The sequence below is a fragment of the Quercus lobata genome, chromosome 7, assembly GCF_001633185.2.
Source record: "Quercus lobata isolate SW786 chromosome 7, ValleyOak3.0 Primary Assembly, whole genome shotgun sequence".
Lineage (NCBI taxonomy): Eukaryota > Viridiplantae > Streptophyta > Magnoliopsida > Fagales > Fagaceae > Quercus > Quercus lobata.
The window spans coordinates 39493501-39510143 of record NC_044910.1 but is presented as its reverse complement, the minus strand read 5'-3'; the positions used below and the strand labels follow the sequence as shown (position 1 = coordinate 39510143).

Sequence of the window (16643 nt, the reverse complement as noted above, 5' to 3'; positions counted from 1 at the left end):
TTTATTATAATAATTGGGTGTTGAATAAAAAAATGTTGGAAGATGTGTAGTAGTTAAAAAAATAATAAATAATGAATGAAGAAATAATATTTAAATGAGATAGAGAGTCTGTTGGAAAATGTATTTGAAAAATGGGTAGATAAAGGTAAAAGTCACTGTTCATTCTCCAAACAGTACAAAAATTTGACTAGTCTGTTGGAGATGCTCTTAGCCTCTTAGAATGTGTGAATAGGAAGGACCATCTATTCAGATTGATAAAGGACCTCAAGAAGTGAGTGCCAATATTGAACAGCCCAAGGCAATCCCGCAAAACGTGAATTGTGGACTCGACTACACCTAGGACAAATGGGACTGATCCAATGTTAATGCTGATTATGCAAATTTATTTATTTCATTCTTACATATGATCTACCCCCAAACCATATTACAAGTTACAACTGAACAAAAATGGCTTCACAGACAAATAAAGACATAATAGAAACTAGGAAATTACAAAACAAACAAATTACACCACAATAATTTTTAAACCTCGTCGTTCTTGTTAAGTCTAGTAATTAAGGTGTTTAAGAGTGGTTTGCAAAGCTGAATACACAGCACTCCATCCTTGTTGTGTAGGATGAGCTGAGTCCCAAAAGAATGCTGATTCGGGGTCATCACATAGTGTGTATTTCTTGGTCCCATTCACATCTACACTTCCACAGTAATATTCACTGCTTATACCACCACAACATGGTTTCAGTGGGTTCTCAAACTTAGTACTTCCTGCACAAATTGAAGATGAAGATATTGCTCTATTAGTACAAGACTAGAGTTCGATTTGTTTGATTCCTTAAAGTGAACCAAAGTAATCGAAAAAAGGCTCTGAATGGCCACTCATGGGTCAAGGGTTTTTATAACTTGGGACAAAGGCCCAACTAAACGAACCATCCAAGATAGTTGGAAAGCCCACAAATTATCATGTTCAATTCTAAGTCCATGCATAAAATTCTTTCCTTTCCTCATATAAAAGAGGTAAAACGAAACTTTTTATTTTATCCACAAACTTTCAAAATGACACTTTAAAGTTCGAATTAAAATGAAACAGTTAAAATTTTGACTAAATTAACAGATGATATTTTGTGAACAAACAATTTACCTCATTGTTTGCTCCAATCACGATTTAGTCCCTTATTTTTTTAATTGTTACATTTTTACCCTTAAAAGTTTGAATTAAAATAAAATCTTTAGGGGTAGTTTGGAGTTTGGACAGCATTTTAGTCTATACAAATTAGAGATTGAGCTTAGAACGCCAAAATGGACCAAACCCAATTGAAATGATGATCTTGATATTCCAGAAATGGAAGAAAATACGTCAATGAAAAATATATTTTGAAAATGAAAGTAAATGTATAATAACCTGTCTGGTCTCCTTTGTTCTTTAATACGGACATGAACGAGTCATAAAGATTGAGAATGACGAAAGTAGAAACTTTGGTTTCGTTGTTCAGCTTTGCCACAGCTTGCTGCAACAAAAGGTTATGGAAGCTAACAAGTGAGTTTTCTGTTCCATTGCATTGTTGGAATGAGGATTTGATTGTGCTCCTAGGGAGACATCCCAAAGGCTGTAAAGTTGTCACAGCAATTTTCTTTACACCCAAGCCATGAATGCGTTTCAAGTTGACTTTAAGTTGCTTGACTACTGAGGTAATGAAGGATGGAAAACCCTACAATGGATGGATTGAGATAGCAAGCTCAGTACTAGCATAATATTGTCTTAATAACCATACTTTTTATATATTTTCATGATAAAATAAACAATAACCATGAAGGAATAACAAATGATGAGATAATACTTAGGTGTATATATAAGAGATCTGATAAAGTTTGATTAGATTTTATATTTGAGCAGTTTTTTTTAAAATTATTTTTCATATATTTGATCTACTCAACGAGACCCGTTAAAGTGAAATTCGATAAAGAGTTTACTTTTTTTGGTATTAGAAACCGAAACCTTATCCTACTTCAAATGTGAATAAACTAAATTGGAATATCTAAGAGACAATTAGTCATATAAAGTCTGCTTAAGACATAGTTTTAGTTGACACAATGTTGTTGAGCTATCTTATAGATGTAAAAGGAAGTTTTAAAATCAGATGAAGTTAATAAACAAGGAAATATGAAATAAAAATTAAAAATAGTGTAAGGACTAGTAATCATGGGAATCCTGCATTATGCATGAGATAATGATCGAATCTTAAGTTTGAACAAAAAAACCTCAACCAAAATTTTTTTTTTGTTTTTTTCTTTTTATGTTTAGGGTGGAGGGGTGTGAGACACGTTAAGAACTATGGTCCATGAAAGGAGCCCATAAACCAGTGGATCCCAATATCTGATAACATTTACTTAATTCATTTGTCGGATATAAAAAGATGCCAATGGACCCTCCAAATAAGTCCAATAGTATTGGGTCACACATGACTTATATGTATATATTTTACAGTGACTAGGGGCGAAACTAGGATTTTTTGTTTCGAGGCCAAATTTTGGTATTAATATATTAGTTTTGAGTCAAGATAAACCATCTTATACATGCATAAACGTAATACACAAATATAAATATTAATATTTTGATATTAGAGTATCTCATAATTTATAAATATATTGTATATAAAATTAACAACTTTCAAATATATATATTCACAAAATAATTTTTTAAGAGAACTTATCATCTTTAAACTCCAATGAGTATACAAAAATTGTCTAATTTGATATTAAATATATATAAAAAAGAATTAAAGAAAACAAAAACTACCTTATTTCTATAACTACTAGACAACTAACTCAAACATTTAGGAGAAAACTTCTATTTTTATAACTAAATATTTAAATTTTTAATGCGCCCCGGCGGGTTGGGGGGGGAGGAGATGAGTTCAGATACAAGACAGAGACCAGGATTTCCTGAACCACAGAGATCCACCTAACTTATCCACTGGGCCCATTCTTATGAAATTCACAGAACCAGCCCAAAGGCGACAAGAAACGTGTAAGTTAAAAGAATTTAATTTTGCCGTCTTTTTTTGCAGGTTTCATATATTATTATATGGACACTGCTTGTCTATAGTGATCCATTGCATTGAATTTTGAATTTGAGCCTATTCAAAGTGGACATGTATCCGATTTTCATCACATATTTGAATGGGGTCAGCCTCCAGTACACTGAGCCAAGCTTTACTTATTAGAGCACTAGCAGTAGCAGTAAATATGTATCTGATTTTTATCAAATGTTTGAATCGTGTCAATTTCTAGTACACTGGAGCCAAACTTTCCTTATTAGAGCACTAGCATTAGGTTGAATTTGACACATTAAACAGCAAAAAGCCACTCATATAAGATGTTCTAAATATCCAAAAATTTGACACAGATGAAGAGTACCATTCCAAATTTGAAACAATAAAAGATAAATTAATTTTTTTATTCAAATCCTCTCTCTTAAGACTTCTCTCACCCCGCCTCTTCCTTCTCTCCCTGCATATCGGTTCTCTCTCTCTCTCTCTAACCTTGCTGTGGAGATCAATTGGTAGAAATCAAGAAGGTAGAGTGGTAGATGGAGAAGAAGAGAGAGAAAAAAAAAATGAATAGAACATGGAAATAAAACATGTGATGTAAAGTGTATTTTCAAATGCTATATTAAAGTAACAAAACTAAATTATTTTAGCGTGTGAAAATAGAATTTTTCTGCTTCAGTGGATGCTGATACTCTTATGTAACATTTTGGCTGTACTGTATACAGTATACATTATGACTCAAATTACTTCAACAATTAAAAACCTTTGTCAATCATTTGTCACCTGATTTTTGCTTGTAGTGGACGAAAGCCCAGGTGTGAGTCAAAATCATATTTATTGGCACAGTTTCTTTCATGTTTCTTCTCTTTTTCACTTTTTTTTTTTCTCTTTTTGTGTGGGTAAAGCTAAAAAAAAAATCAAACATTTTTATTTGAAATATATTAGACATATTAACTCAATATAATAAGTTAAAGTTTTATATATACTCATGTTATGGTTTACTGTAACAATAACATCTAAAATTTTACTTATTTTATGTTCTTTCCAACCTATTGTCAGAACACATTAAGAATTTATTATCACACCGTCCAAAAGGGTTAAGCATGGTCTAATCTTCAGTATAAAATAGTTAGATATAGTAAAAAAAAATTTTAAAAAAAATTTACTAATATATATCTTTAAAGTATTTATTAACAATTCATTTTAAAATAAAATTTATGATAAAATAAAAAAATAAATCACTTTTTGATATTTTTTTTAATTTTCTATAAAACCTTTCGTAAAGTAGATAATTTCGGACCCATAAAAATAATCACTGGATAGAGCTAGGAGTCTAGGACCAATCATAAATCTCGTGTGAAAAACAGACACGTCACTGTCACTGCAATAATTTCTTTCCACGTAATCCAAAATTCACCGTACTTTGGGAGTTGGGAGATGGGGGTAGAATGCATGGTGTCCTATATTTGCAGGAGTGGTCACTTTCCCACATGAAATACAAACATTTCTCTGTTCCTGATGTCCGATATATGTTGGAGGGGTACGTACGTATAAGTCATGACGGTGGGGACACTTATTCACATGATTCAGAATTCAGGGTGCACAACACAAGGCAGTGGACTGTTGAGAAGAGAAAATGATAGTTCTTTGAAATGATAGTTTTTTATTTATTTTTAGCAATAAAGATGTAGTGGTTAATAGATCCAATAAAGGGTTACGGTATCGATTAAAATTAGTTTTTATGAAATGAAATTTGAATTTTAAATAAGGTGACATTATAAAAAATTTTAAATTCATGAAAATTATATAATGTAACCCTAGCTAGAGATCCTAATCCTATTAAGAGAGGCTGCATTTGAAACTAAGGGATAAGATTATAAGTTAAAATTTTAATATTTTTTCTCAATCCTTAGACTAAATGGTTTTTAATTTTTTAATAACTGATAAAATTTAAAATTTTATCCTTTAATATCAACCCTTGGTTTCAATTGCACCCAATGCTGAATCTCAAACCCTATTTGACATCATCCGCGTGCAAAATGTTCTTATTAAAATAATTGAATTCAACCACCTTGATTTATGATTAAACAATTTTTTTTTTCATAATTATTGAAATAACATATTTTAATTGATATACAATAATTAAAATGGTGTTAGACTATTAGAGGTAAACTTATGTAAATGTTATATTGTTTTAATCACAACTAACCATTTTAGTAAGTTGTGAAATTTTTTATGTATCTACAAATAACATTGTGACTGCAATGGATAAGTTATATGGCAAGGTCAGTTTATGATGAGAGTGTTACAACCCTAGTGCTAATCAATTATACACTAATCAATTATATATATTTTTTCAGTACTTTCCCTTAGTTCTAATTTGTAAAAAATATGGTAATTTGTTGTATTACTATATATGTATAATGTATATGTGTGTATAGTTCTCACCTGAGCAGTCCCATTCCTAACCTCGTAAGCACCATAATCATTACCAGATAAGGTGACGAGTGCCACAGAGGACTCTACGTCCGTAGCGTTGAACGCATTAGTTTTGATGAGTTCTTGGAAGAAATCAATCTGGGTGGTCATGTTTGGGTCTGAAACCAACGTATTGAACACACCAGTGCCTCCAAAAGCAAAGTTCATGCCATATTTCAAGTCATTGACCCCATATTCCCTCAATCTGTATGGAATTGGAGACTTCAAACCTATGAACTTAGCTGCATGGTTACAATTAAGCACAAGATCAGGGATGCCTAGCTAAAATTGAAGTAGTCAGATCATATGTTCAATTTTCATCCCATTGAAAGAAAAATGTAAATGCCACTTAATTTATGTCACTATCAGAGAATTCAAAGCGTGTGAAGCTTTCATTGAAAACTCAATAATGTTGTACTCGAAGCATCAGGTATTTTTGAAACACCAACCCCCTAAAAAGTCCTACTCTAGCAATAACACTTGCCAAAAGAAATAGTCAAATCATGCAATATGTTACTTGAACGGCTGAACCTTATGCACTACAAGAAAAAAGTCACTATCATAATAAGGATGGTTATATACTTATATATACACTATAATTATCAACTGCTACAATATTATCAACTGCAACATTTATCAATAAGTAACATGTGCTTAATTTTTTTTAATTATAATTAAAAGTTACCTGATGATCAATCCCAACCGACATCTTTTGTTATGGGGAATAGAGAATAGATTTTTACTGACAAAGAGTGGACAAAAAGTTCGTAGAGTAGAAGTACTAATTAAAGTAATTTCTCAAAAAAATAAAGTACTAATTAAAGTAATTTTAAAAAGTAATCTAGAAAAGAAAAAGTAATTTAAGGAAAGGAAAAGGGGGACTTTCAAATTTTCTTTAATGATGATATAAGCAAATGATGAATCCACCTCTACTATTCTTTAACTCACATGAATCGTCCCTTTTAAATGTCTAATTAGTTAGTTCTTGACAAGTAATTTTTATGGAAACAAGTAAAAGTACAAATTTGTTGAGAACAGATGATTTTTGTTTGTGGTCATCATTCATCAGAGGCTATTCTTTTTTTTTTTTTTTGATGAATCATCAGAGGCTATTCAATGTTAATGACTAGGAGAAGGAGACAAAGTAAAGACAGTGATATATATTTTTTGGGTGATTGAGACAGTTCAACCTAAAAAAAGAAGAAAGTATTTAAAAAACAAAAAGAGGAAGACAGTGTCAGGTTGATGGACAAAAGGAGTTTCAACATTAAAACAATTTTAACGTGTATGTGAGAAGTATAGGAAGTTAAATGTAAAAGTGACATTGGGTTGATAATAATTTTTCACGTAGAATAGTTATGAAAAATAGTTTTAATAAAGATTGTGGTAGTAGAGTAACTATAAGCCTCAAAACAAAAGGTGATAAACAATAAAATTTGAGTAGGTATACAAAATTTTTCATAATTTTTTGTTTATAACGGTTTATTTGACAAATTATGATAAGAGTAATTTATTCTTATCCGTCCATTACTGACACTATTTTTATTAATACTAATTATATCACTTCATCAACTCAGTAGTTGTGGTGGGTTTCAGTTAGCTCAACTAGTAAAGATTTTAGTTGTCAAAAAAGAAATCTGGTGTTAAAACTCTGCCTACACCAAAAATACCAATTAGTATCTTAACTTAATGATAAAAAACAATTATTATAAAATGAACACAATAGTTGTGAAGAAGATGATAATAAATCTTGCATATCTAAACTTGTTAAAATAACATTAAAATTAATAATAATAAATCTAAGGACACATTACTTTTTATACATACATACCAACTTTTTTTTTTCATAACTCAATTAATTTTTAAGCAAGTTGTGTAATAGAGTGTGAAAATGAGTTTATTTGTAGTCTTTATGAACTAACAATGACTAGCATTATGTCCGTGTGATGCACGGTTTAATAAAAAATCATATGTAAATAATTTTTGTATTAATTTAATTAAAATAAATAATAAAAATAAATGAATATTTTACTTTTAAGTTACATAATGAATGCATATTATGTGAGACTAAGGTATCATAAAATGCACATATATATATATATATATATATAATTGAATGGAAGATGGTAGAGGTACCTAAATATATATATATATATATATATATAAAATGATTTTCAATAATACATTGAACTTTAAGGCTCAATTAATCACATATATTTAAATGGAAAACCCTTGAATTTAATAGTTAAAAACTATCCAAAACAATAATTGAAATCATGTTTAAATAGAAATCTCAATTCAATAATTAAGAGCAATCTAAATTACTAAACATTTAAAAATTTGAAGTAGAGAGAGACTCACATGAGAATTTAATTTTTGTCCTTGAAAGTATGGAATAAGACACTGAAACTTGAGTGAGTTTCACCATACCAAGTTTAAGTTTAAACTCAAAGTTTAAGAGCACGTTTGGTATACTGTAATGATTATTACATGGAAATAGGAATAAATATTACAAGGAATACATTAAGTTGGAATGTAACAAGTATTACTATTCATTAGTTTGGTGACCATTTAGGAATAGAATTCTAAATATGCATCCACAATTTAGTAGAGTACAAAAAGAAAGTGTAATTAAATCATTTTTAAGTCAAATTTCCTAAAATACACTTATTTTAGGGTGTTCAAAATAGAACTAATAATTAACAATAAGGAAAATTTATTTTTTTTCTGTGGGGCCAGAGGATTCGTGGCCCAGGCCCACTCTACATTAGGGCCCAAGGCCTAAGCCGAGAAGAGCTATTGCTAAGGACGCATAATGAAAGCCCAAAAAAGGCCCAAGGATATGGCCGATGACAATCTTATGCTCGGCACCTCACAAAGCGCCTGAAGAAAATGACAAACTCAGTACAGGGGCAGGACAAGGGATAAAGCTGCCAACATCGTAGTACAGAATCCTGCATCTAACAGGCCCATACTCCAAACCATGCTATTTAACTTTTCCAACCACCCCCTAACCATTCTAGGTATGTATTGGCAGGACAGGTTTGCATCCCAGAAAGTGAAACTTACATGTGGACACTAAAAGGGAAGTGAACACTAGTATAAAAGGGGGAGAGAGAGGAAAAGGAAAAGGGGGGCGGAAGGTGGAGAAAAATCCAAGGAAGGGGAGAAGGGGAAGGATACTATGCTCCTCGGACGTAATCTGAGGACCTAAATCCTGCAACCCATTCCAATGGAGTGCTTAACTAGTCTAGCCAAGTCCACCCATGTAAAAGCCTCCATAAAAACCACGACTACACCGCTGACCGGTGACCAAGGTTCTGCCTTTCAATCCCACTCTCTACAAATTACATTGTTAGGGCCATTTACATACGAGCCCAATGTCATTCTTGGGTCGTTCAATAATCGTGACCCTACAATTGGTGCCGTCTGTGAGGAGGCTTGCAAGTTGGCACAGGTGGCGGTGGAGTCAAGTCTCTGTCAAGCAAGGGCCAGCGAAAGCTCCTTCATTTCCAACAGCACGCTGTTGTCGTTCCGACATAAACTTCCGCTAGGGGCTACGCCTTGCAGTATCAATGGCACAGGTAGCTCTAGAGCTCTCCAACATCAAGCTAACAGAAAAGATACAAGTTTTGGACAGAACCAAGGCCTTGTATGGTCCTCGGACTCAAGCCTATGGGGAAACCAACTACTTAACAGAAAAGATACAAGTTTTGGACAGAACCAAGGCCTTGTATGGTCCTCGGACTCAAGCCTATGGGGAAACCAACCAACTACTTAACAGAAAAGATACAAGTTTTGGACAGAACCAAGGCCCTGTATGGTCCTCGAACTCAAGCCTATGAGGAAACCAACTACTTAACAGAAAAGATACAAGTTTTGGACAAAACCAAGGCCCTATATGGTCCTCGGACTCAAGCCTATGGGGAAACCAACTACTTAACAGAAAAGACACAAGTTTTGGACAAAACCAAGGCCTTGTATGGTCCTCGAACTCAAGCCTATGGGGAAACCAACTACTTAAGAGAAAAAATACAAGTTTTGGACAGAACCAAGGCCTTGTATGGTCCTCGGACTCAAGCCTATGGGGAAACCAACTACTTAACAGAAAAGACACAAGTTTTGGACAGAACCAAGGCCTTGTATGGTCCTCGGACTCAAGCCTATGGGAAAACCAACTACTTAAGAGAAAAAATACAAGTTTTGGGCAGAACCAAGGCCTTGTATGGTCCTCGGACTCAAGCCTATGGGGAAACCAACTACTTAACAGAAAAGATACAAGTTTTGGACAGAACCAAGGCCTTGTATGGTCCTCGGACTCAAGCCTATGGGGAAACCAACTACTTAAGAGAAAAAATACAAGTTTTGGACAGAACCAAGGCTTTGTATGGTCCTCGGACTCAAGCCTATGGGGAAACCAACTACTTAAGAGAAAAAACACAAGTTTTGGACAGAACCAAGGCTTTGTATGGTCCTCGGACTCAAGCCTATGGGAAAACCAACTACTTAACAGAAAAGACACAAGTTTTGGACAGAACCAAGGCCTTGTATGGTCCTCGGACTCAAGCCTATAGGGAAACCAACTACTTAAGAGAAAAAATACAAGTTTTGGACACAACCTGGATGTTATATGGCCCTTAGAATCTACCCCGAAGAGGAGTTACCCATTAATAGTTGGGTTAATCCCTAGACTGAATGGAATCCCCAGTCTACCCTCGGATCCTCAATATCAAGGGAACTGATGCGATTGTGATAGGGTCAGGTGTTATCAAAAACACGGCCAAAGTCCCTCACTACTCGGCAACCCTCTCGGATGGTTTATTTTGAGTTTATCGTTCTCGGACGGTTGCCTTACATGCATTACGGAGCACTCAGCTGTTATCCCGGTTAGTCTCATAAGTTTAATCTACTGTGAGTTAGCATTATTATACTTGATAATGTCGATAAGTTCAAATTAGTAGCTTTTTGTTTCAAGATTTTCTGCTCTAAGTATCATTAAAAGAAAATACACATGTAGTACCCCATTCACAAAGTAATTGCTGCGGAAAAAAAAAGTATTTAGAAGGAAACAGATCCATCTCTTATTAAGACAAAGAAATAGTACAGCGTACAATGAAAGAGCTTGAATAAGCTCATACTGAAAACTAACTACATAAGCAAAAAGAAAAGATACAAGGAAGTAAAAAAAAAAAAAAAACAGAAGAAGAGGCGCAGAAAAGAGAGATGTAGCAGTTCCAGAACGTTGTTTACGGAAATCATTCCTCAATACTTTTACATGCCCATAACTAAGGCAGCAAAAGAACCTAACATGGAGCTAGCACCTTTGAAGAAAAGGTGCAGGGAGCGGGGTGCTCGCCGATGGCCACATAGGAAGCTGGTGAGCCTCCATGTTAGCCACGCCTGCGATAGAGCAGATGGCGCTGATGGCGGAGAACCTTACTTCTGACGCACCAAGAATCTGATGCGACTAGTACCTGCTTCGGATTTTGACTGAAAGAGGCAGGGGTACCATCCCCATCTTGTCAAAACGGAAGATTATCTTGAGTCTGTGTCTCCCCTATCCAGACCGCACCACCTTGAGTCTTGGAAGGATCCAGTGACTCTGTGGCGGGTATAGTTCCTTCACCCCCACCCGTGCCTCAAACATATTGCATTGAGGGTGGGTTGCACTGGATATGGAGACTGTGATTATGGCTGAAGGATTATGAATTTGAAGGAGCCGAAGGGTTTATATGTAAGGGGAATAACCTCCTATCCTACTTATATAAAGGGCAAGTTGGTGGCATTTAATTTATGTAGGTTTCCAAGGAATGCTACGGACAAGACGGTTTTGGCTCGATTTCCAACACCATCTGTAAACATAAGATTTGAAGATCCTTGTAAAGGCGCGCCTCGAGCACTGAAACGTCAAGGACACCGTGTGAGTAAAACTAAAGGGACGCCTCTTAATTCGGCACATCTCCCAAGCAAATGGAAAAACACCAACATCAATAAAGTACAGAATTTGAGCAAGCCATGATGTGGGCCCAACATCACCAAAACCCTCCTCCCCAACTAAAAAGTCGGGCAGCAGGATTTTGAGGGGCTATTGTGGGGCCAAAGGATTCGTGACCCAGGCCCACTCTACATTAGGGCCCAAGGCCTAAGCCGAGGAGAGTTATTGCCGAGGACGCATAATAAAAGCCCAAAAAAGGCCCAAGGATATGGCCGAGGACAATCTTATGCTCAGCACCTCACAAAGCGCCTGAAGAAAAGGACAAACTCAGTACAGGAGCAGGACAAGGATAAAGCTGTCAACATCGTAGTACAGAATCCTACATCTGACAGGCCCATACTCCAAACCATGCTATTTAACTTTTCCAACCACCTCCCAACCACTCTAGGTATGGATTGATAGGACAGGTCTGCATCCCAGAAAGTGAAACTTACACGTGGACACTAAAAGGGAAGTGAACACTAGTATAAAAGGGGGAGAGAGAGCAAAAGGAAAAGGGGGGTGGAAGGTGGAGAAAAATCCAAGGAAGGGGAGAAGGGGAAGGATACTATGCTCCTCGGACGTAATCCGAGACCTAAATCCTGCAACCCATTCCAATGAAGTGCTTAACTAGTCGAGCCAAGTCCACCCATGTAAAAGCCTCCATAAAAACCACGACTAAACCGCTGACCGGTGACCAAGGTTCTGCCTTTCAATCCCACTCTCAACAAATTACATTGTTAGGGCCATTTACATACGAGCCCAATGTCATTCTTGAGTCGTTCAATAATCGTGACCCTACACTTTCCTTTTGAAGATGTGGCAACTAATGGCGTTCTAGGAAATTTTTTTAAAAAGTTATTACATAAAGTGAATGAATAAATATTCAGTACTTTTAATAAATAATAGTTATTCCTCATTTTGAAGAATAGCTATTCATAAGGAATAACTATTTATTGTAATAAAAATATAACCAAATAACCGAATAGTTATGCCATAGGAATATCTATTATATTACAGTGTCTATTACAGTCTACCAAACGTGTCCTAAATCTTGTGTGTTACACGCTACATGTGTGTGTATATGCATGAAAAATTATTCAAATTTAACATTTATTGCTGGAAAGAGGTGGTGTAGTCTTAGGTGGTGTAGTCTTAGCCTTGTCTAGCTAATTCTTATTATAATCCATTTGTTTTGGGGGGAGAGAGAGAAATGCTTCTTTTTTTTATTTTTTTTATTTATTTTTATTTATTTATTAAAGCCAGCGTATAATATATAATAGCTAAGATATTAATCTTTGGAAGTCGTATCTCATACAGATTAATATTTCAATTGTGGGTTTTGGTAGTTAGAAGTTAGCGTATAGTAGTTAATAATTAGAAAATTACTAGTTAATAATAGCTAAATGAATTATTATTATTATTATTATTATTATTATTATTATTATTATTATATAATTGAAAGCAAAAATCATGCTACATGTATGTATATATTATATTTTTTAGTCAAAATGCCCCAATAAGATTAAGGACATAAGTTGGTGTAACATCAACTCAATGAACATATATTAGTCTAAAAATATAACTAATGTTGTTGAATGACTAAAGAACGATTAAATAATTGTAATCTTATATAAATATAATCACTCCAAAAACATTGTTCATTAAAAGTTTTTAAATAGTATTATTTAAAAGCCAAATATATATATATATATATATATTTATTTATTTATTTATTTATTTTATGGACTTACTTTCAAATCAAAACATTGTAGATCTGTCTTTCTAATTCTACCTATACCATTAAATTGTTTGTAACTCTAAGCATTGTCACTCCTAATAGAGAAATCCTTGTTCATTCATAATCAATTTTCTTTTTAATCTTACAAGTCTTGTTATTTTAACATTGTTCAACTATTTAACCCAAACAATATATGCTGCAAACAACAAACAATAAATATTATTTGAAAGACAAATTAAGTGCATATAGATTGTAAAAAAAAAAAAAAAAAAAATACTTTGCATGTAGGTCGGTGGTGGCGAAATCACTATATAGCAACCTATGATTTCGGCAAGGCCTCAAAAAAATTTAGTTTTTTTTTAGAAGGATGTAAAACTTTAGTTAAGTCCATATATTACTTTTAAGGGAGGCACATAATAGTTGCATATTTAACTTCATAGGATCTATACATTACTAAATATTTTACAATTTTAAGTACAATCTATATTAGTAGAAAACTGTCTAGAAATTAAATTGAATTAACCATTTTTTTTTAGAGAGAAAGCAGCACTTATATTTTTTAATTGAGAAAAAAATAAATTTAAATTCTTGGTCAATCACATTGATCATCAGTCAATTAATCATAACTCGATTCATGATCATATTTAGCAATAAAAGAGGAGTTACTGATAAATTATATATTTCATAATTTAAATCAAATTCAAATCTATAGAGGTGCAATTCATCCCTCTTAGTGAACTTTTTCTTCTAATGATAACAGGAGGAAAATAAAAAGTATAATTCAAAATTTTTCACAAACTTCAAAAAAAATCTTACAAACCTCAAAGTTCATGAACATATTATAACATAAAAAGAAAACCAAAAACTACCCTTAAGTTATGGAAACTCGTTTATCACAAACCAAAGCAATATACTTTCTCGTTAAAAAGTCAATCTTCTATGATAATACATAAAAGAATTTCAAAACACCTTCACCAAAAAAAGCCAATCTAATTCATGTAAGCCTTGAAAATAAAAAATTCCAATACCCACTGCGCATCTTTCTATAATTTGATTTTTATCTTTTCTTTTAAATTTATCTATCAACCTTACCTAATTTTGTAACTTCAAACTTAAAATATGCAATTCAATATTTCCAAGTGAAGATTCTCATTGGAAAAATCTAATAGTTATAAATCAAAACTAACAATTCTTAAAAGTATGATGTCAAGAACATAAAAAAGCTTTGGATAAAGGTGTAATATATGCCTTTTGATTTCTCAAGTAATAAATAAAAGAATTATATTAAAGATAAGAATTGGAGGAAAGGAAAAGAAACAACAAAACTAAACCCGCCTACTTCTCTTTTATTCAAACATGAACCACAAAAAATTAATTAACCTCCACTCTCGCACAGTAAACATCAAATATGGTGGAAATTACGCAAAATACCATAATTACAACTTTATACCAGAAATACAACTTTTCATAAAAATTGAAAAATAAGGACTCCTAAATAGAAAAACTACTAGCTTAACACAACGCAATGACTCCAACTTGACCATCCTGTTTTGAGAGATAAGAAGTTGCTACAATGATTTTACGTTTAGGGTTTGTGGAGTACTTTTTTTTTTTTTTTTTTGGGGATAAAAAATCCATACATATTCCATGGTAGTTTTTGTATTTGTATGACTTTCACATCTTCAGGACTCTCAAGCCACATCTCAACATTGCCATTCCACGATTTTTTTTTTTTTTTTCTCATAAAGAAGGTTTTGCATTTGAGCCATGAGAAAACAAGAGAGAAATAGATAGGGGCAACGTGAAGAGAGGAGTGATTGTGCGAAGGAGGATTGGAGTTTATCATAGCTATTATATGATGCTAATGATCTGACAAGATAGAAAGAGAAAAGGAAAAAAGTTTTAAAAAATTGATCCAATAATGCAAAATTTACAGGTGAAAGAGAGAATCACACATAGACATTTAGGGCCTGTTTAGTAACATTGTTCTAATAACGTTGTTTATATTTTTTTAAAATATATATAAATAAAAAAATATGTAAAAATATGTGTAATATTATTAAAAAATTGAAAATTATTGCTCAAAATCTCTTACTAAACAGCTCCTAGTATTATAAATAAAGAAAAGCGGCATTGTGTTTGTGGCAAGCTAGCAGAGAAGAGGGAACCCACCATTTATGACCATACACAATGAAAAGCAAATCCACTGTACCAAAAAGTGAGCTAAAGATTAAAAAAAGAAAAAAGAATAAATTTCTCAAAAAAAAAAAAAAGAATAAAAAAAGAAGCAAATCATTAGAGAGAGAGAGAGAGAGAGAGAGAGAAAGGGACACACCAAGGAAATCGGTGAGGACACGGCCATCTGAGTAACGACCAGCTGGTTTTCCAGGAAAAGTGATTCCATAAGGGTATTTCCAAGAGTTAGCTTCAGATTTCTTGTTGTTACCAGTGTCAGCATATGAATCTCCAAAGACAAAGAGCTTTGATGGACGAAAATTAAAGAGACGGTGGTGGTGGTGATGAGCTAAACGTGCTTGTACGACTGGTTCCCCTGCAATAATTAAATTAATCACACACATGCATGCATTAGAAATGTTTGGTTTTTATGGAAAATATTAAAGAAGCAGCTAACTTTATGTATAGTATTGGAAACCTGAGAGAAGGAATAAGAGGAAAAAGCAGAGAACAGTGAAGAGGAGCTTTTGTGCGTCCATTTTTGAAACTTTGGACAAAGCAAAACTTTGCTAGAACGGAAATGTTGGTGGAGGATGAGATACTATTGAGTATTGATACTTCTATATATGGTAGTTCAACTAGGGACAATGAACACCGTCAAAAAAAGTATCAAGATCAAGCTTGGCTGATTGGCTCTTCAACAAGTGGGGACCAAATTTCATAAGTTGAACTAGGGACAATGAACACCGTAAAAAAAAATTGTATCTTACGAGACTGTCTTGATATAATTGAATCTTATATACATAAGTTCCACGTGTTTTGAAATATGGTCTTATATAATTGTTTTTTGAGATAAACTTTTTCTAGAAATTTCACATAAAATGTGTGGTCAAGGACACAACATAACACAACCTCATGTTTTTGTTGCAATTTGTCGTAATAACAAAACCTCATTCCCGAAATCCATAATATAGTTATTGGTTTTCAAAAGAATAATTAGGATTATTTATTCTTCTTTTTTTTGTTATTTTTATTTTATATAAAGTTGTACTCAAAGAATTTTTTTTTTAAAACAAATAACCACATAAACAAGAAAAGATTAACAGCGAGACAATTTTTCTCAATCTAAAAGAGAACAAAATGACAAATTTTACTCTGTATTACATAGTGATGCTAGCCAAACCATTAACGTTTTTGCTTTGTACTATGTTGCATGATCCAATTTGCAACG

At 33.2% G+C, this 16643-nt stretch overlaps 1 protein-coding gene across 1 annotated transcript; it reads right to left on the bottom strand.

Moving 5' to 3' along the window:
* Nucleotides 1-221: 221 nt before the first annotated feature.
* Nucleotides 222-16087, bottom strand: LOC115951274 (GDSL esterase/lipase At5g03610-like). Its single transcript, XM_031068459.1, has 5 exons — nt 15891-16087; nt 15573-15788; nt 5493-5764; nt 1397-1703; nt 222-762 (listed from the first exon to the last, which is right to left on the bottom strand). Exons 1-5 carry the CDS (start codon nt 15949-15951, stop codon nt 548-550), a joined length of 1071 nt encoding a protein of 356 aa, XP_030924319.1. The 5' UTR covers nt 15952-16087; the 3' UTR covers nt 222-547.
* Between the last annotated feature and the right edge of the window lie 556 nt (nt 16088-16643).